This window comes from Lepisma saccharinum, chromosome 6 (genome assembly GCF_977018435.1).
Source record: "Lepisma saccharinum chromosome 6, izLepSacc3.1, whole genome shotgun sequence".
Lineage (NCBI taxonomy): Eukaryota > Metazoa > Arthropoda > Insecta > Zygentoma > Lepismatidae > Lepisma > Lepisma saccharinum.
This window is the reverse complement of record NC_139234.1, coordinates 31,219,670-31,241,464: the sequence shown is the minus strand read 5'-3', so window position 1 is coordinate 31,241,464 and position 21,795 is coordinate 31,219,670. Positions and strand designations below refer to the sequence as shown.

The window sequence follows — 21,795 nt, the reverse complement described above, 5'->3', positions numbered from 1 at the left end:
AGTGCAGCGCTCAATACTGTGTGTATGATAAGTGAGATCCGCAAGAACAACTGATAAGTAGACAAAAGAACAACACACTCTCGGTGCTGCCATCTACTGTTGAGTAATCAAGCTTAGAACGATAACTTATCATTATGACTTGGTGCTAAGATCGATCAGAGAGAGACGTGTCACTTTGCTTCGCTTCTAGAGTTACAGTTCCAGATTTTAATAGGTAAGTTGCTACCTCATTAGACTAGTTAACTACTTAAACAAATCGAAAGATTAAACTCTTTCTTTTGATGTAAAAGCATTAGTTGGAAAACCGTTCTTTCGAATTTGATGGAATATTCAAATACACCTATGAAAAGTCATTCAGTTTTTGATGTATTACGTAGCCCTGTTATTTGACATTATCTTCCAGGCTACCTCCAGTGTAGGAACATAGGTAAATGCTTCTTTAACAGTATTTATCAAAAGGTTAAAAAGTGGAATAATGTAAAATGTAATTGATTGAGTTGGTATTTTTAAGTCCACTTTATGCACAGAAAGACTACTCGGGACTGGACCTACAGTTTTAACTGGGCTCCGAACCACTGTGTGCTTCCACCGGGTATCGAACCTGGCACCTCTTGATTACAAGGCGAAGGTGATACCACTGCGCCATCGGGGAGGCCAATGTAAAATATAAGACTGGTTCCTATGTCGCCCAACCCAAAATTACTCTACCCAAGCGGACAAATTCAATAAATATAAATACTTTAGGAAAATGTGAATGATTCAATAAATAATAATGTTCTGCTATTTCATCCATTAATATTTTGCTCGTGAATATTGTCGCTACAAATTCACAAGTTATCATCCCATAAAAAGCTTTGCTGTTCTTTAACCAAACATTCGTTTAGTGAGTAAGTTTACGTAAATTGTAATAAATATAGCGTTGAATGAAAATAATTTAAGATTTTCTTTCAACTCTCTAAATTCAGCTTCACTTTGTTATTGGAGAGTGAACGAGCTATTGAAACAAAAATTGTGATCTAATGAACACTTCCGTGATTATATGCTGTAGCCAGACGTCGGTTTTATAATATCGCAAAATTATATGGGGTATTAACAGGCCTGCATTTAGGATGTTTGGAGGGGGCTGCGGTTCCGAGTCTTCACTGGAGAAAAAATTCTTTAAAAAAGGCCGCATGATAAAGACGGAGTGTTTTTTATTCACAGAAAGGCTTATCGAGACTGGACCTACAGTTTCAAGTTGGACGCGAACCACTATGTGCCCCCACCGGGTATCGAATCCGTGGCCCTTTGATTACAAGGCAACGACGTTACCACTACGCCATCGGGGAGGCCAGCCATATAACAGAATATTATACTTGTGGTAATAGTATCAAAATATAACTAATCATCTTGCATAACTTGGCTTAAAAATTAGGGGTCGAAATGGAAATTTTATGAAACGAAACGTTTTATTTTCGTTAACATAGAGTTGTCTTTTTTTGTCCCTGGTTACTAGAGCGAGGAAATAACTATACTGAAATGATGCGCTGCATTACAATTAATATATTTAACATTAAAATATTGGCATAAATATGAAATAATATCAAATACATTCAGTGGCAGCAATTCAGGGAACCTGAACCCAGTTTTGGTAAACTGTTTGGTAAACAATATACGAATTGGTGACCGAAGTTCCTAGATACGAGAACGTGAAAGGCAATCTGTGCCAAGAACGCAGAAAAGCTCTGGGGACTATGCAAAATCAGGCCGATAGTTCCGAAATTTCATTCGATGATGAGATGCTGCGACATTTCCGACGGGACGAGCTTCCTTATGTTCGACATAACTCTGGATAATGGAAATAAATGCATGATATTTGTAAATGACAGTGGAGAAAGTTATTAGAATCCAGAGACTCTTTTTTCTTAGACGGCACATTAAAAAGCTGTTCTAAACAGTTTCAACAGATTTATACAATACATGCTGATTGTGGAAGTTCAGAAAAAGAAACAATTTTTTTTCAAGCGGTGTACGTCTTATTGAAGGATAAGAAGAAATCGACGTACGTGCAACTTTTTGAACCGTTAAAACGTCGGGGTTGGTCTCCGAAAACCGTTAAATTGGACTTTAAGGTAGCGGTGATACAGGCGATCAGAGATGTGTTCCCACAGACTTTCGTGTCCGGTTGTAATTATCATTTTAACCAGTGTCTGTGGAGGCAGATACAGCAACTAGGCTTAGCAAAGGAGTACAAAGAAAACGAGGAGATTAGGAAAACACGTAAGATGTGTGCTGCTTTGACGTTGATACAGACAGAAAAAGTCGACGAAGCCTGGCTCGGGACCGCGCGCCACAAAATCTAAAATAACAAAATTCCTGCACTATTTTGTGGAGCAAAGGTTCAACAACGAGCATATTGGAATGTTTCCGGACAAATAATCCGGTTGAAGGATGGAACAACAAGTTCAAATGGATCGTTGGAGATGGAATCCGAACGTTTACCTACTTCTCCAGAAAATGAAACAAGAAGCAAGTGGAAGAGATAAGCAGCAGGATAATGAGTATTGTAAGTTAAGGGGTTCAAGGCAATACTTTGTAGGTATCCCCTATTTCTATAAATTTAGCCTCAGTTGTATCATATTATGACAATTTTTTGTGGATTTGATAACGTTCGAGGTCGTCCCAGTACAATTTTTACCGTAACTCTGTTTTTTCACCTCATACTTTGTAGGTATGCTACTATCTTACGTGATAGAACTTAACTTATTCACTTTTTTACGTTTTAGGTAACATATATTCACTCCAGTTGTGACCTGTCAGGAGGATTTTTTTTTCTTACAGCCTTTCGCCTTTCACGATCTTACATGATATAACTTCACGTATTCATTTTTTACGAGCTTTCACGAGGATTATATATATACACACACACACAATCTTTTACGGACTTATCTAACCTACATGGGAAACAGCTGAGCTATACGTATGCATATTTTTTCTAATTCGCAAAAACAGATGTTGACTAAGTGTAACCGTTTTCGAGATACATTCACTTCCGGTCGCCATTTTCAATTGCTTCCAGTCAGGGAGAACATCGAGAAAGGATGCTAACACACCAAACCTGAGTCCTGTGCGACCATCCGTTCGGAAGTTAAGAGCAATGAAAAAAAATTGGCAATTGGTGTTTGGACCAAACACCCCTCCCTCTTGAACTTAGGATCACCAAAATTGGTATGCGTGCTCTACATCACGAAAATCGACAAGTGGTACCTAACCTAACGGTACCCAACGGGGAGATTTTTCAATTTGTTTTTGCCCTATCTCTTACCGTTTTCGAGTCATTTGCAATTTTAGGTTTTTTAGCACGGACTTGGAAAATTTTCAGAGGGTATAAATTTGGTTCCATGACGACCTATAGCAATTTTGGTAGGGGAGGACAGAGGACACCGAGACAATGCTAACGCAAAAAACCCCGTGTTTCTACAATCGTCCCTTCGAAAGTTACGAGCGATCAAAAAATTGGCAATTGACTCATCCCTTGACCTCAGGACCACCAAATTTTGCACGCGTACTCTACACCACCAAAATCGGCAAGGGGGTGAACGGGGGAGATTTTTCGAGTTATTTTCGCGATATCTCTTACCGTTTTCGAGATACGTCCACTTCCGGTCGCCATTTTTATGATTTTTCGGAAATTTTACCGGAAGGATCGAGGAATTTTGATAGACGATGACAGAGCAAAAACTCGGATGTTGGAATTTTTTTAAGTACATCAACATTTCTTTTTTTATATTTTGAATTTTTGATAATTTTTATGCGAATTTTTACGATTTCTAAAATGGTGATAGTTGTTCTTAATTTTGAAACTTCTTGGCGTTAAAACTGTTCCGTGACCCTCTCATTTTTGACATCTTGGATGAATGACTTCTCTCCCACCAGGATTACGCTGCACACGGTGTCGTCAGGGACTGGATTGTGTAATTCACACACTATTTTGATGTTGGTGCGATCGTTGGCCACTACCTGTTTTTCTTCTGTGTTGATTACGAACATGGGTCTCTGTGCTTTGAATTCGCTTGAAGTGTAGTACATGTCCACGTTACCCGTGTTTACCCTTTTGTACGCGGTGTACGCTTCGTAAAGCTTGAGATAATCGGTGGTGTTAATATCTAGGTTGTAATTCTCACGCGGGAAAACTTCGTTTCTTCCGTTCTTGATTTTGCAGTTGTCGAATTTGCTGCAATCTTTTTCCTGGTTGTTATCGCGTCCAGTCTGAAAAAGCACAACAACGAAATCGCGCGTAATTGGTTTCGTATTCTACCACTGGAATTCTCAACTCCATGACGCATTTGGATGCTTAGGGTAGGGTGTTGGGTAGTGGCGTGCCGTCGGCGTTCAAGTTACTGTATCGCATCAAAACATTGTTGTCGTTCGAGGATCTGCGAAAATTGATTCTCAAACCTCCTTTCCAAATGATTTCCTTGAAGTCCCGGAAATAGGCGCATGGGAAACAGTACCGTGTGATTTTTTGTCAAGATTTTTGTTCCTGCTTCGAATCCTCCTGCTTGGTAGTAAGTGGCATCTGTTTTCGATAGTTTCAATGTTCCCACTACTGTGGAAGTGATCCCGGGGTAGTCAACTCTATCGATGATCGTTCCATGTTTTCTAACTTCAACTTGCAAGAACAGGTGAGGCACGAAGTTGTCTACGAGTTTCAAATTTGCGTTGGTCGGGAATGCTTCTCCGTTTTCCTTTTTCACCACGTCGAATTTAAGGTAAAGGTCTGCTCTGTGAGGATGAACGAATCCGTCTCCAACATCGATGTCCACCTCTATTTCTCGGTTCGGTTCGTTGAGATTGGCGAACTTGCGACGGTTGGGAGGGAAAGATTGCAATTCGTAACTTTAGATTTGATTCATTGTAGTTATTTATATGTTGATCTCAACGATGGCCGTTTACGTGGCTCCTGCGAAATCCACATCATCATCTTTTTCGTTGGTCACCACCAATTCTATATGATCGATTCTGTTGCGACACACAGGAAAGTATATCTGTGACGAGGGCGTGAAGATGATCGGTGCCATGAATTCTGAATTTGGTTTGAACGTTGCGTTTTTTTGTGACTACCGATATTGTCTGCTTTTGTGATCATGCCTTCTACCACGTTGCAGTGCATATTCAAAGTCTCGATGATCAGAAATTTAGGAATGTTGGCGCCGAAGTGTTTGATGCCAGGTTCGAGTTTGGTGTTGTTCTCGAAACCCAAAAGCTCTCCGATAGTACCCAGCTCCACGGTTTCTGTTTCGGATACCAATTCGACTTGCAAAGTAGACAAATTGTACTGTCCCGGCATGATGTTGATTTTTTCTTTTCCGATCTTGATAGTGTTGTTGTGTTCGGTCACATTTAGAATCAGGTACATGCTGTAGAATGCACGAAGAGCGATGGATTTAGGATAGACGATATCGTCGTGCAACGTGAGTTTCAAGACCGAAGTTTCGCTTGTGAGATGGAACACTCCCATGATGTTTCAGGTTCCACAATGCTTTCTGGAAATCTTGAATTGATGGGTTATTTATTCGAGACAAAAAGGCGAGCATGGAAATGCAAAGATGACCGCAGTTCACTTCCTCGAAGCCTTGGATTCTCTCGTCGTTGTAGTAGACATTGGAAGCTTTGGGATATTTTACTAAACTCGACGGTGGAACACCTCCGAGAGAATCGAAACCAATAGCGGTATTTGAATGTTTGAGATAACATATCCAATGCGTACCTGGATTTTCGTAATTGTCCAAGTTGACGACTCCACACTCTATTCTTTTAACTGTAGAGGGTAAAGAATCTGACATGAAAACTCCTCTGAAGTGTTTTACTCCCAACGGTTCGAACAGAGATTCAATGTCGCGGTTACTGAGTGGTTCTTCTTTTTTTAAAACTTGCTCAAAGCGTTCTTTTTGAGACCTTTACATTTTTTTCCAATTCCAGGTTGTGACGTTTTTGTTCTTCCAATTCCACCTTGTTCTTTTTCGGGTCAATAACGGTTTTTGCTATGGCTACGCTACCACCCGCCAAACTTCCCACTGCACCCAAAGCTTATAAAATTGCTGGAATGCTGAATATGAAACCTCCCGCGTGAGATTTTCCCTCGAACGCTGCAATCTTTTCAATTGAGGAGTGCTGAGCAACAATTTTATTCCGTGACCTTTGGACAAGCAAGAACGTTTCTTCTCGCGTTATTTTTTGGTGAGTAACACATCGAGGTCACCCAGATTTTTTATATTCAAGTACTGTACTTGGTACACGTCACTCTTGGGCTTCATGATGATGCTATGTTATTTATATATTGTGGGTGTCGAAGAAGAAAGTTCACATTTTGCATGGTGGTCGAAATTCTGATGTTACTTTGATCAAATCGAAATCCTCGTCACCTCCGTTGAACGTATTCGTAAATATTTTATGCAACAGCTCGGGAGGAAGTTGTGTTATTTGAAGCTGTGTCATTTTCTTTATGTGGTGTTATTTATAGACCCCATCCCAATTTTCGTTTTGTGTTCGTGGCGATGGGCGTGCCCAAAGCTGCAACCCGTTCACACAGAGAAACGTCCCTGCTCATAAGTCTCCCGAATGCTGCATGTTCCAATTTTATATCTGCTTCGTAACGTGCTAGATTTGTTTGAGTGTTGTAAGCGAAGTCGTGATCCTTGCATGCAGCTTCCAACGGATTCACTCCCCTGTCTCCTTTTTCCAATCTTTGTTCGAATTTGGTACCCGGTCCGCAGTACTGATAACCTGGGGTATGCATTTCGAAAGGTAATTTGTTTATGATATCGTACACGAGACCTTTGCCTTTGGCCACGTTCCAAAATTTTGGTGGAAGAGTGTTGATTATTTTGAACAGGTAACCTACTCCTTTACTGTCGTTCACGATGAAGTTGGAGAGTTTGGTGCTGGTCATGTCCACGATGCCTACCTTTTCTTTGTGAAAGTTACGGTTACCTGCATTTTCTTCGCCTGCTATGACAAGTAAACGATCCACCAGTTTCCGAACACGAATTCCTTTGGCAATGTGTTGTAGCGTTTGACATCTTTCCACTTTTTATATTGTTCCCAATAGGTTTGATGAGATTCCTGTATTATTCTCCGCTGCTAGATTTCACTCGGTTCTGAGTGGCGTCTTTGTTTTGGTACAGAGCATCTGACAATATTAAAATGTCCGTGTAACTTTGATAATCTTCGTCCGTGTAATCTTTCGGATGTTTTTTGGTGATAAGTTCCCACAGTTCCACCGTACCTGGGTACCTGGACCAACTATTTTCTTCACCTAAATTAACTTTTACGTCGTCTCCTTCGAAGGTAACGTTCGATTTTCCAATTTTCCAAATCACTCCTTCGTTATTTTCCATGGTACGAACCGAACACCTCAACCTTGTCGAATTTCCCGGCGCTCAGGTAATGGACCTAACTCGATCTTATCCGAAGAGGATGAAGTGCTTCCTATGGCTTGACGCTTCGGAGGTTGTCCGAGTTCGAGAGGAGTGTGAATGTTAGAAAGAGGCGTGGATGGAAAATCGACATAATTTCGAGCGGCAAGACGTACGAGTTCCGTGATGAGATCCTTGTTTTGTTCTGTAACTTTTTTAATCTCCTTACCGAGACCGATGATTGTTTGACCTTCGCGCTTGTTCTATTCGTAGAATCCACGATTCTCGGATTTCCAACCTTTGAATCGTTTTCCAAAGTAATCGCACAATTTCAAGTTGTCTTCGATTTATCGTTTTGTCACTTTTTAATTTTTTTTTATATGGGGTTATTTTAAACGTCGTGTGACGTTGTAACATTCACAAAGTCGTTGATTTTGTTTCTGTATTCTCCGTCGTTCTGTTTTCGAGACATATCGATTGTAGCAAATCCAAAATCGTCACTGTTCAAACAACAAGAGCAGAGTTTCGAAAATTCATTGTAGTTTAAGTCTCCTCCTACGTAGTCATCATAGACATGCTTGAGGTTAGTGTGATTTTGACGAAACAAACAAATAAAATTAGCATTGTCGCTTAGTAACTGTTTGGGAATTTTGGGAAACGTTTGAGCTAAGTAAAAGCAATATATTCTCCTGTGACGACCTTGAGTGAAAAAGTTGCGAATTTCATTTTGATTGTCTAAAATTACATCGTCGAAGACCACGACTGAATTTTCGTGACAACAGTCGAGTGTTTTATTTTGGATTCAAAAGTTGCTATGCCCAATCCCTCGTACAGTTTCGTAGGTTGCTGATACTTTGTTTTCTCCAAAATTTTTGACAACACGTACAGCTGTCTGTTCTTCCAATTAGGTGCGAGCAGAAAATTGTCCACCAGTAACGTAATTTTTCCAAAATCGGAAGGACCAACAGTAAGACAACGAATGTTATCGGGTAGCAACTCGCCGTTTTTTCTTTTAGTTTGAAATTTGAAAGCTGGTAGGTGCTTCACCACGTTCCACGTACTCATAGAATTACTTCGTTTGCATTGATCCAACTCTTATCCGGAAGTCCCAACCATTAGACCAACAGTTTGTTATATTTTTTACGCAATACTTTCTCGATGAGATACGTGTCGGGGTATTTAGTTTTAGAGACTCCTCTTCGTAAAAGCGACCTTTCAAAATCTCTTCGCGACTATCCTTTATTATATACGTGTGACGGTTTACGGGTAGAACTCGAACTACAGTAAAACGTTCTGTACACCAATTTCTTGTGAATCCCTTCTTGAATGTACGTTTGAATTTGTTGATCTTCACCTGGTCTCCTACTTTGTATTTAGGATTTTTGGTCGTGGCACTGTACTTTGGACAACAAACCGTAGAAATTAAACGCCGCTCGTCAGATTTAGTAACGTCAGCTGGTTTCATACCGATTGTGCGATGTCCTTTATGATTGTAATTGTTTACGAGTTCCTGCAGGATGTCGACCCATTTGTAATTTCCCTGAAGCGTAAATCGTTTCCACATGCGCGTTTCAAAGTTCGGTTGAAACGTTCCACTATGCTGGCTTTTATGTGACTTAAGGTCGAATAATTATGAATGTCGTGCTTTTTATTGAATTGCCGAAGGACGGAGTTGTAGAATTCTTTTCCGTTGTCTGTTTGCAGAAAACGTGATCGTCTACCACTTTCATTGAAAATTGTTTTGAATGCTTCCATTACACATGTTCCAGTTTTGACCTTGAGGGTCAAATTTTGCGAATTTTGAAAATGTGTCGATGACGGTTAGGAGGTACTTATTCTCTTGTTTATTTTATTAAAATTCCTCAAATTACCCCTGCTCATTTCGACGAGGTCACATTGCCAAAAATCGTCGATGCCTTTTGTCACCACCGCTAACCGGTTGTAATTGCGACGTGTAGGTTTGTCGTCAACGATGGTCTCTCGACATAATGCAAAAACAGGAACATGACTATGATTGGGTTTTTGACCACCCAAAATATCACTAGGCATTTTGGTGATGGTTATTTATTTATTTATTATCGGATGCGTGATTCTCAATTCTATGAAGAGAGTAATGAGTTTGTCGTAATCTCCCAAAAGCTCGAAGTACAGGCAATCGTCGGCAGAAACGTCGTACGTGGTGGTGGTGTCCATCTTATCGTGCTTGATTCGGTAAATGATTCGCCCCCGTTCTCTGGATTCACGGTTATCTGAAGTTTCCTGCCGATCGGAATCTTGTAGAAATTTAGGTTGTTGTTGAAGACGTAAAAAGTTTTACCAACTTCGTCATCGTATTTCATCCAAATGCTGTCTAAGGGAATAATCCATAAACCGTTGAGTTTAGATAATACTGAAGGCAAGAGATCCAAGCTCGGCGATGCAGTTTGAATAGGTACTTCAATGGTAATTTGCTTTCTGAAACCGAACAAGTTGATAGGCATGGTTATTTTATGAAAAACTAAATATGCTGACCAAGGCAGTAATTTATTTTATTAAAAACAAACTAAACTAAAGACTTTTGTACTTGATACAGAGTCTGATGAAGACCTTGCTAGAAGGTTGAAACGTTACGGTTAGTTTATGTTTTTAATAAAAAAAATTACTGCCTTGGTCAGCAAATTTAGGTTTTCATAATCATGGAAACAAGGCTTAATGGTGTTATAAATGGTTATTTTAGTGCATGCGATAATTTGAGACAGTTTTTTAGATGTTGTTTGTTTGGTTATGAATATTCAATACATTTCTTTCCATCTTTCAAACGATAATAACGCCAAGGCAATGTGTGAATACCGCCCGACGGAATGCATCTTTTATCATCACGAGCATCTACTGCAACTTTTCTAACTTTGTTTGTGGTGAGGATGTGGTCAACGCTTTGAATCATTTTTTCTAATCGTAGCATTGTCGACTGTGAATAGAGACAATCAATATAATCTTCAAATAAAAGTTTGTTTTTTACTGTATTCTTATCCACTCCTTTAGCTTTCTCCGTGATGCTACTATCTGTTCTCATTGCATACATTTTTGAACACAAGCCGGCAAACTTGGGATGATGTCACCATTTTTCTCATCTTTCAATTTGCCAGTTATTTTTTTTTTACGGGAAGGAATGTTGAACCTGTTCGGTTGGGAATAGGAAGAAGTATGAAAATACTCGAACATGGATGGATTTTTTACGTCTGCATAGAGGTTAGGCGTTTGGATGTGGTAGATGAAGCTGTCGGTGTCCATGTAGAGCAGAGAAACGATCGTCATAAGAGAGCTTTCGTAGCATCGTAGTGGCGCTAAAACATGTGAAGCTTCGACAAGTCGAGAAACGTAGCTCCTACATATATGGGCTTATTGAAACAAATATTTTTTTTCTCCATGGGGATCAGTGCCAGTTGTTGGTGATAAATTTTTCGCGACTTGAAAGTTGTAGTTGCTATCAACTTCCGACACTTCCTGGCATCGGAGACCAACCTCAAGTCCACACGATTTCGCACGATCTCCATTGTTTTTCCGAACACAGCATTATCATCAACTTATAAAAATATTTTTCCAGGTCGGAAGTGGCGAGGGTTCTATGTCGCGTGTTGGTCTCGATGTACGGTCTCAGCCACTCGGAATGCTTGAACTTGATTATTCTTATCACATTTACTATCTGAAGTCCCTTCCCAATCAAAGACCGTAGACTTTTGTAGTGGACAACGTATCTCTGTTTTCTCTCCACAGTTAATAAGAGCTTACATTGATTAGATTCAGGTGGACATTTGAATTCGGGTGCCGGCGGTAGATCGCTGTACAGTTCGTGCAGATGGTCTGGGAAATCAAGATCTACCTCTGCGAAGGAACCACAGTCCCTTATGTCGAAATAGCCAGCATCTACCGAAGCAGGATCAATCCATTCAAAACCACCATAGGGTAGCTTCTGCATCATGGAATGCCCATACAGATTATTTACATCATGATGTGAGTTTGGAACAACATGACCGACCTCCCCAAACAAGGAAGGCTGTTAAAATGTGCAGGGTCCAACGTGTAAATATTCACTGGCGTTTTCCTGAACGCCTGAAAAACATCTCTGCGAGTATTGTTACGTCTAATTTCAAGTATGCGTCGTGATAATCCCCGAGAGTATTGCATTCCAGTTTATCCCACATTAATTTCGCGTGCTCATATTCCTCCTTTGTGATGAATGTCTCTCTGAGTCTGCTGTAGAATTCTCTTTGAGGTGGGAGAGTGTTGTCATTAAATTTAGATTTATCAGTTACATATTCTTTACGTCTAATAAGTTCTATATCTACGTTGGGAAAACTAGCTCTTGTTATTTTCAATTGATCATCGGTGAGTTTGCTTGTGAGAGCGTCGAGGATAGCCGAAAGAAATCTATACGAGTCGAGAAAACTTATTTCAATTGTATTTTTCTTTCCTGGAATCGACACTTGCTTGCTGAGACTGATATATCGTTCCTCATTCTGGGCCAAGACACCTATAAGTTTTCTATCATAACCAAGATGCCTGACCAATTGTTGAAAATCGTAGCCGCTGCCGTTGTGAAAAAATATGGGGACAAATTTAGGTTTTTGAGTTTTTAGGTTACAAACATTGCATAATGGACTCATATAGTTTCCGGTGAAATGATCCTGGTAGAATATTTTCCAGTTTTCATCTGTAAAGTGTTGATAACACACCGGACAGACAACCGCAGCTTTGTGACTTTGCAACTCTGTGGTAGATAATGGAAGCATTGGTTTCGATAACACACCGGACAGACAACCGCAGCTTTGTGACTTTGCAACTCTGTGGTAGATAATGGAAGCATTGGTTTCGATTTATGCAACACACTACCAATTTCTCAACCTCATGAAGCTGATACGGCGTGGTGGAGGAAATTTCACGATCCGGCTCGCAGTAGGACAGCGGTTTGAGAAATGCCTCAAAATCTACGGTGATTATTGTCGGGTGTTCCAACAAGGCCCTGTGAATTTTGAATTCTCCGACCTCTTTCGATTTTGGCAATAACATTCAAGCTGGTCTGTTGACTCCACGATATATTTTATGCTCGGCAAGTTTTTGAGCAGCAATTTGGCGTCCAGTGTATTTCCGGTAGTTGAGTTGTTTTTGATCGTCGAACACGGTTAAACACCTTGGACAAACCCTGATTTGACTTTTATACGTATTTAGTTGTTTGACTTCTGACCAAGCGTGAGAGTGAACGAATAAGACAGTAGTGATGACGACAATGCTCGATGGAAATGACAAGAAGATTTATTGCGCAAGCTTTGTCGTCGTCAATATTGCTTATTCTGACGGGATGTACGACATGCTTGTCCGGTGTGTAGCCATACACATTTATGGCTAAGCGTTTTCTTTCTGCATCTTGTGTACGCGACTCTAATTTTGATATATCTTTAAGAGCAACTGGATACTCGATACCCCCCACAGCATATTTAATCTCATCAACATATTGCGTATAATGAGAAACCTGCTCTGGATGATTTGATTGATCAACCGGTTACGGAGCCGCCAAGATGCACCAAAGAAAGCATTTGTTATCGATGTTTTGAATGTTCAGCACAGACCTCTTATGTTGTCCGGTGGAAGAGACACGTAGCTGGAAGCCGAAAGAGGTGCGAATTGGTTTATATAAACAATTAATTTGTGAGGACTCCCACATAATGACCATCCTGATCCCTTAGCCTCGAAATCATCGTGTTGCTTAGCAAGTTCGTTGCAAACATTAAAATAGAATTCGTCCAAATTATCGATGTCTGCCAAATTACGAACCTGTTTTTTTTCTGTGATAAAAATTATTCGTTGTGCCATCGTCTTTCTCGTATTCAGAAAATAGATCAACATATACTTTAATGGAATTATTTTCCAGTCTATCTTACAGAATATTTATTATAGATGTTTCTATTTCACCCAGAAAACTAGGAATGCCACAGCCTCGTTCCGACGTAAAACGGTGATCCTCGAGCTGGCCGTTAAATGCAGACCTACTTGGTTTATGTTCATTTGAAAACTTAATTTGTTTAAAAGTAGAAGCTTCAGTTCCTGGAATATGAATTTTCCTTTTCAGTACTTGTCCGGTCAATGGTTTTATAATTTTCAGATGCTTATTTAGATTAGGAATGCTAATTATCTTTCTGCATTGTGGACAGGGCTTAGAAGGTAACAAACGATTTATTCTTGAACCTGTTTCACTACACCTTGGTCTATGTACTGATAAATTGTTTCTTGAGATTAGCTTCTCACAAGTAATGCATTTGGTTTTATCATTTTTACGAGTGAAACTGGTGGATGTCATTTTTAATACGCTTTCACACAAATCAAAGAAAAAAGTAAAGTAAAAAACGATAGAATTTTCAGGTATCTTATTTATATAGAATTTCTTGGGGACAACAAGTAAAATCCGATCATGTAAAAAATTCAATGTGGTCGAAATCACTAGGAAACACCTTCTAAAAAGACACTTAAAACTTGAAATAATTTTTCGAATATAGCTTTAAAACAAGTTAAAGGACTATGGTCGCAAATACGATAGAATTTTCAGGTATGTTATTTATATAGAATTTCTCGGGGATGTAACAAGTCTGGTCCAGACAATTCAATTTCTAACATGTTTATATTTTTTTTAAAAAAAATACAAAATACGACTTGAAAATTTCACCCAACCTATCTAACTAGATTGGGGAAACCTCTAACTATTGTCATTTATGAACTTTTAATTGCCATCTCCATTGTTCTTTTTGGCTCAATTTTCAAATTGGCCATAACCAAATTTATCACAAGGAGATGGCGGTTCCTAAATGGCAATAGTTACAGACATATTTCAGTGAAATACGCCGGCATAAGCTAAGTTCCTGTTGCTACAAGGCCTTCGTCGTTGCAAGTCACCTAACCCACTCACTAAGAAGAAAAAATGTCGACGTACTGAAAAAAGTTGACAGAAAATTCCAACATCCGAGAGTTTCAACGTTTTGCTCGAAGTTAGCTCTGTCGTCGCCTATCGAAATTCCAACATCCGAGTTTTGCTCTGTCGTCGCCTATCAAAATTCCGCGACCCTTAGGATAAAATATTCCGAAAATCATAAAAAATGGCGACCGGAAGTGAACGTATCTCGAAATCGGTAAGAGATATCGCGAAAATAACTCGAAAATTCTCCCCCGTTTACTCTCCTGTCCATTTTGATGATATAGAGTACGCATGCAAAATTTGGTGGTCCTGAGGTCAAGGGGTGGGACAATTGCCATTTTTTTTCGATTGCTCGTAACTTTCGAAGGGACGATCGTAGAAACATGTTGTTTTTTGCGTTAGCATCGTCTCGGTGTCCTCTGTCTTCCCCTAGCAAAATTGCTATAGGTCGTCATGGAACATAATTTACCCCCTCTGAAAATTTTCCAAGTCCGTGCTAAAAAACCTAAAATTACAAATATCTCAAAAACGGTAAGAGATAGGGCAAAAATAAATCGAAAAATCTCGCCGTTGGGTACCGTTAGGTTAGGTACCGCTTGTCGATTTTGGTGATGTAGAGTACGCATACCAATTTTGGTGACCCTAAGTTCAAGGGGGTGTTAGGTCCAAACACCAATTGCCATTTTTTTTTCATTGCTCTTAACTTCCGAACGGATGGTCGCACAGAACTCAGGTTTGGTGCGTCAGCATCGTCTCTCGATGTTCTCCCTGACTGGAAGAAATTGAAAATGGCGACCGGAAGTGAATGTATCTCGAAAACGGTTACACTTAGTCAACATCTGTTTTTGCGAATTAGAAAAAATATGCATACGTATAGGTCAACTGTTTCCCATGTAGGTTAGATGGTGTCGTGTCGTTTGCGCCGAGTCATTTGCGCCGAGGCTTCTTATCGATTCATTTGCGCCGCGACATATGTCAAGACCTTCCTTGGTGGGTTTTCCCACAATCGGGAGTGTCATTACCGCCGCGCGCACGTGTGTTTATGGGAACATGGTGCATAGTGCATGAAATCAATCAAACAAACAAACAAACAAACAAACCATCGTGTGTTTATGACGTTGCACAGCTGTGTTTACACTGAAATGTTAAACCTATCCACAGAGTCAAATATGACTTCTATTTGCTTATTTCAAAAGACGTTACACAGGATTACTTGTATCAATTTTATTCCACAACACAAAATACGTAAATCAGCCTATTAACTATTAATCATTTATACACTACATAAAATCGTAAAAAAACATTGTAAATACAGTATTGTTAAAATATTGCAAGCATTCTACAAGTACGCTTTGGAAGAACATAAATGTGCCAGTCTATTACACTTAATTATTATACACTACATAAAATCGTCAAAAATATTATAAATAGTGTAATTTTTGCAAACATTATATAAGTACTACGTATATGTACACTTTGGAAGCAACATAAATATGCCAGTCTGTTACACTTAATTATTATACACTACTTAAAATGGTCAAAAATATTATAAATACAGTGTTATTTTTTGCAAACATTACACAAGTAATAGCTACGTATATATAAACACAATATTTCTATACACTTCCACAACAATAATACAAACGTTATTTGAATTCTTGTAGGTATGCAAATGCTCGAAGGCATCCTCGAAGATCGCCCGAGCTTCTGTACTTCGAAAGAACACACTGAACACGTTTGTCTATTTCGATGTATTGATATTTTCTTCTCTGATTATAACCTTTATGATATTTGGAAAGAAATTTGCATTTCAATCGTGTCAAGAGTCTAATAGATGAGTTATCAAGCCAACACACCTGTCTAATCACAGATTCCATTAGCGTACTGTCACATTGGATCAGGTTTCGGTCAATTAGCGTGTAATAAATTAAGCCTTGGTCTTTCTAATTCACATTTGTAATATTTTGTTAATATGTTTACTATATTACCAATTGATATATTCTGCCTGCCAAGTGGCACACAGGTATGTTCCTGGATGAGTACACTTCTTCCATCTTTGACGATTAACACACCTCGACATTTAGGGTTATCCTTATCCTTAACGCAAACCTGAAAGAAAAATAACATTGCAACATTATGTCTCAAGAATTTTATGATGAGATGTAACACACGTTTTCTAATAGGTATAAAAGTTTACATGTGGAAATTTGCTTACCCAAACTATCGAACCATCCTTGTTCTCCATCTTCTTCCTATACTGCTGGCCTTCGTAAATAAGGGACGGCTTTCCACGCTTAGTTGCTTCAAATATATTGAATATTATGTTAAGAGGGAAAGTAAATACTTTTATCCACAAATATACCGAAAGAGCTCCTGCCAAGCATTCAAAGCTTAACAAAGCCATCGGGAAAAGGCAACCCAATGTATACGTGCTGTTTGAAGCCTTAAAGGCGGAAACAAAGAGAAACTGGTCTGCAATTGAGATGGCAGAATTGGGTCTATTGTCTGGGAGGAGAAGACGGGAGAAGAGGTTCTCTCTCGATACGTAGTGTTAGAATAAGTATGGTTTAAAGCACTAGACAAAGGATAATGTTTAATTAACATTGAATGCTAATGTAGAACCATTGTGATTAACATTCAGAAAATTATTAGCTACGGTGTTCACCCAATCTGAGAATCTTCATGAGCTGCTCTACAATTTTCAAACTGTGCAACATCTATTTAGAACATCTTCAGTTCTATTGGTATCATACTACCCGCGAGCAAGTTCTCCCTGCTTGAGCAGTTTCCATTCCTTTCAGGCATATTGCCTCCCCGATGGCGCAGTGGTAGCGCCGTCGCCTTGTAATCAAGGGATCCCGGGTTCGATACCCGGTGGAGGCACAAGTGGTTCGGATCCCACTTTAAACTGTAGGTCCAGTCCCGATTAGCCTTACTGTGCATAAAGTGGACTTAAAACATCAAATCAATCAATCAATCAAACCTTTCAGGCATAACATGCTACTTGTTCCAAAATCTTGAAAAATGAGTGGGCTTTCAGTTTCATTCATAACCACTGGAGATTTTATCTCATGGTCCTTTTTCCTTATTTTGTCTTCCAGATTAACCACCATGTCTGAAACGCAGTCCGATTCTGATGTCCGTTCTGCCCACTCCTGGTTGGATAAGGATTTCTTCCAGAGAGGATTGCGGGATGCCGAAAACGATCCTGATCTTGTGGTGAAGAGCTGTCAAGTGTATCCTGGGACAGCTGCAGGGGACAATTACTCCACCACTGTGTACCGGGCGACAGTGGTTGCCAGGACGAAGCAGGGAGACCAGGAATACAAATTTGTGATCAAGTGTATTCCAGAAAATGAATTCAGGAAAGCGATTGTTAAGAATATGAACGTGTTTCCGAAAGAAACGCAAATGTACGATACGGTATTCCCAACGTTCCTGGAGTTCCAGAAGAGCAAAGGTGTTACCAAGTCTCTGCTCTCTTACGTGCCAAGTTGCACCTTCTCCACAATGGAGGAGGACAAGGAGGCGCTTGTCCTGGGGGACCTGGCTGCGCTTGGGTTCAAGATGAGCAAAGGGAAGATGGGTCTGGATTTCGATCACTGCAAACTGGTTATCAGCGCGCTGGGTAAGTTCCACGCATTGTCCTTTGCACTGAAGAAAGAGAACTTTGAAGAATTTCAAGAAAATTTCAAGCTCTTTAAGGAAACCATGTACATCAAAGCGAATAAGCCAATGGTGGAACCACTTCTATCGGCGCAAATGGATACCATCGTGACGACGGCGAAGACCTTCGCCGGCTATGAGAAATATCTTCCGAAGCTTGAGGAGTTGAAGACGACGGTTTTTGATAGGTTTATAGAATATTGTCAACCTCAGGAACCAACTGCTCTCCTTATACATGGAGACTGTTGGTTGAACAACATGTTGTTCTCATACGACGCTCAGGACAGTCCCAAGGAACTGAAACTGCTGGACTTCCAAATGTCTCGTTACGCCTCTTTCGCACTTGACCTGGTCTATTTCCTCTTCACTAGTACCACCAAGCAGCTGAGGGACGAACACCAGAAGGATCTTCTCAAGATCTACCACCAGAGTTTCACTGAGTCCGTGAAGGCCCTTGGTTCGACTTGCGATGAGATCACGCTGCAAGTTGTGGAGAAGGAGCTGGAGTCTAAATTGCTCTTCGGTATAATCACGGGTTTTTGCATGTTGCCAATGATTCTTGCTGCAGAGAACGCTGTTCCTGATATTGATTCGATAACCGAAGATAACATGGAGGAGATATTCAAGACGTCCCGCTTGAACGCAAACCCTAAGCTTCATTCTGCACTGAAAGATATGTTGGACGAAATTGGAGGAAAATTTTTGTTGTAGACTGATTTCAAGGATCTTCACGACGATGTGTCTTTATACATTGGTACGTGATGATGATGATCTAGTCAGATGATGTATTTTAATATCGAGGTTGATTGATTTTGTTTATTTTACTTCGCTTTTATGCCACTGTTGGCCAATCGCAAAAATTAGGATAAGTGACACTCAGAAAGAACATGCCAAGGCTGGGATTTGAGACCCCTTTAGCAGACTGTGCTCACCGCTCCGCCAGGAAGGTAGTAAAATATGCAAATTTGAAGATCCATATCATTTGTATTTTTTAAATTACTGTGTTGCAAACCATGCGATTTTTAAAATTTTTTTCCAACATCTTGTTAACTTTAAATTGCAATATTTCAGCAATGAGGGCACCTATACAAGTGATTGGGAAGGCGTTGGAAAGGTCATGAATCGCTCTTTCACACGAGATATTGCATATCCATGTCATGGTAAAAATAATTGAAGGTGGTGTAAAGCAAATTTCAGTAGCATTTTCTCAAAAACGGGTCTCTTAATTTTTTTCAAAAAATTATAAGTCATACATATTACTCAATAACTGTACAAAATTTGAAAATGGGACGCCAATGGGATCCGTAGTTATGTTAGATTTAGGGTAGGGTAGAGAAGGTTAATTAATTCATGATTACATATTTTGATAAACAAATTCCTAATATTCAAAAGTAAAAGTCCATCAGAAATGAAATACAATATTGTTTTAATTATTGTACAGGTATCTAATGTTTTAATTCGCAGACCCTGATGTCACGAACGCCTAGTTTTGTAATCCAGTATTTTGGTAACAAAAAATGGCTGGTTTGGTAATCCTTTGTTTGGTTAACAGAAATTAGAGCATATTTTGTATTTGATGTTGTATTACAACTAATGTGATCTAAGTCTAATGCATATTATTTATCTGGATGAGCCAGCCGCTCGTCTGATGAAAATAAAATTACAATTTTTCACAATTGCAAGTCCATATTTAATTCCATATTTGATCCATCAGTTTTTTCATGCATAAAAATACGTTCCCAGTTCATAAGGCTGTATTTGACCAAAATCAACTTAATTTTACGTATGTTGTGTCAAATTGAACAGAAATCACAGAGTAAGGGTATGGTCGCATTGGAATCCGTTTCGGTCAAGCTTTTAAGTTAGTGTACAAGGCAGATCGAACAACACCATGCAAATATATGTGAGCAATCACACTGGTTACGAGCAACTCGGGTGTGAACGGGACTGTTTCACCGTCCACAGAATTTAACTAAATCGTTTCGTTTTTACTTTCTTACAAGCAAATTCGCCAGAAATAGCCCTTGCACTATTTATACCTGGCCTCTTGCGTTATTTGCATGACAATATTGGACAATTGCGGTTTAGTGACTTGTTACACATCAATCCATGACCATAGTTTGGAGCCAGGAGCAAAACAATAAATACGATTTTTTCGTTATTACAAATACACACAAATAATAAAAACCTTCCAAAAATCTCAATAACTCACTCCTATCATCTCTCCAATGATATTTCCAGCAAAAGTTTTTCAATGTTAACATTTCATACGCCATTTCGGTGCATTCTACATACCAAACACTCTACCATGAACCTGACGATATTTCTTATGTAATGTGCACTGTGACTACATCGCCAGAACGTCCGTCAGTCGAACACAGAAGTGTAAAAGTTTGACCGAAACCTGATCCAATGTGACAGTACGCTAATGGAATCTGTGATTATACAGGTAGCGGTTGGCTTGATAACTCATCTATTAGAGTTTTGACACGATTGAAATGCAAATTTCTTTCCATATATCATAAAGGTTATAATCAGAGTACTTTGTAAATTTGAAAAAGGTCTTTCTAAGTCACACTTGTAATATTTTATTAATATGTTTATTATATTACCATTTCTCTTTGTGCCATGGAAGTTCTATAGGTTCTACAGTATAGTTAATATAGCTAATAAAGTCTCACTTTTAAAAGTGCAGACGATAAGTGTGAAATTTGTTACAAATATATTAACATGTATTATATTTATGTGTGAAATAAAAATACTATGTATCGAAGGTTTCCTGGCTTTACTTGCCTTTGCAATATCTCAAAGCCAAGTTTTGCTTTATTACATGCTGATTGAAAGTAAAGTAAATTATGCACAGTCTATACTTAATTTTGTCACAGACAAATCTTCGTGAATGTGTATGATAGTTGTCGTCAAGGGAATTGATATAGCCTATTCTGCCTGCCAAGTGGCTTTTCAGTTGGTAAGTTCGAGTTACGTCGCCCTTATTTTCTGGTTTCCTACACCGGAACTGCCTCGCGATGCTGAGTGGACGTCGAAATTTTTGTAGGTCCCGCAAGGCATCGACCAAACTCGAGAATGCTAAAGTGGTAGCTTCGTCGCCTTGCAATCAAGGGGTCCCGGGTTCGATACCCGGTGGAGGCACATAGTGGTTCGGAATCGGATCCCACTTTAAACTGTAGATCCAGTCCCGATTAGCCTTTCTGTGCATAAAGTGGACTTACAACAATAAATCAATCAATCGAGAATGCTAAGTATTTTTACGCAGGAGCTCTTTTGGTATATTTGTGGATAAAATTATTTATTTTCCCTCTTAACATAATATTCAATATATTTGAAGCAATAGTCTGTATTCCCCAGATATTCCCTCAAGATAACATACTAAAGCTAAATACAAGCCTAATAGGTCCCACGCTGATGCCCCCTCAAACAGGTTCCTCTGAAAAGAATGAGGCACCGCCAAATTCTTTGAGTTTCAAGTTCATAACTACATTGTAAGTCACAGTGTCAATAAAATGGTATCCAATTCTAGTTGTTAAAGAAATAAACAAACAACCACGCGTTAACGATATTACAAAAAAAAAACAAAAAAACACTTCCACACTGTCCTCTTGTTTAACCGTGCCATCTGACATGACATTAACCGGACATATTTAAACATAAATCCATATTATTTAATTTACATTAAAAAATATAAAATTATACACTGTGAACTTAAAATCCGCTGGAGTGGGGGGAGGGGGGCGGAAGAGGGTGACATTGTTCCAGTTAGGAAAATCTGTGTAA

General features: G+C 39.3%; 2 protein-coding genes and 1 long non-coding RNA gene across 3 annotated transcripts in view; 2 read left to right on the top strand and 1 right to left on the bottom strand.

Moving 5' to 3' along the window:
* The window catches only part of LOC145988940 (uncharacterized), a 135,299-nt gene that overhangs the window by 59,145 nt on the left and 54,359 nt on the right, over positions 1 to 21,795 (top strand). The window lies entirely within an intron of this gene.
* Positions 156 to 20,744, top strand: LOC145988666 (uncharacterized). The gene is made up of 2 exons (XM_083123730.1): positions 156 to 214; positions 17,439 to 20,744. Exon 2 carries the CDS (start codon positions 17,449 to 17,451, stop codon positions 18,712 to 18,714), a length of 1,266 nt encoding a protein of 421 aa, XP_082979856.1. The 5' UTR covers positions 156 to 214; positions 17,439 to 17,448; the 3' UTR covers positions 18,715 to 20,744.
* LOC145988669 (uncharacterized) overlaps positions 15,603 to 21,795 on the bottom strand; it is a 91,009-nt gene continuing 84,816 nt past the window's right edge. Inside the window, exon 3 of the long non-coding RNA XR_014441774.1 lies at positions 15,603 to 16,446. This is a non-coding gene — a long non-coding RNA (uncharacterized LOC145988669). The remainder of the gene's footprint in view (positions 16,447 to 21,795) is intronic.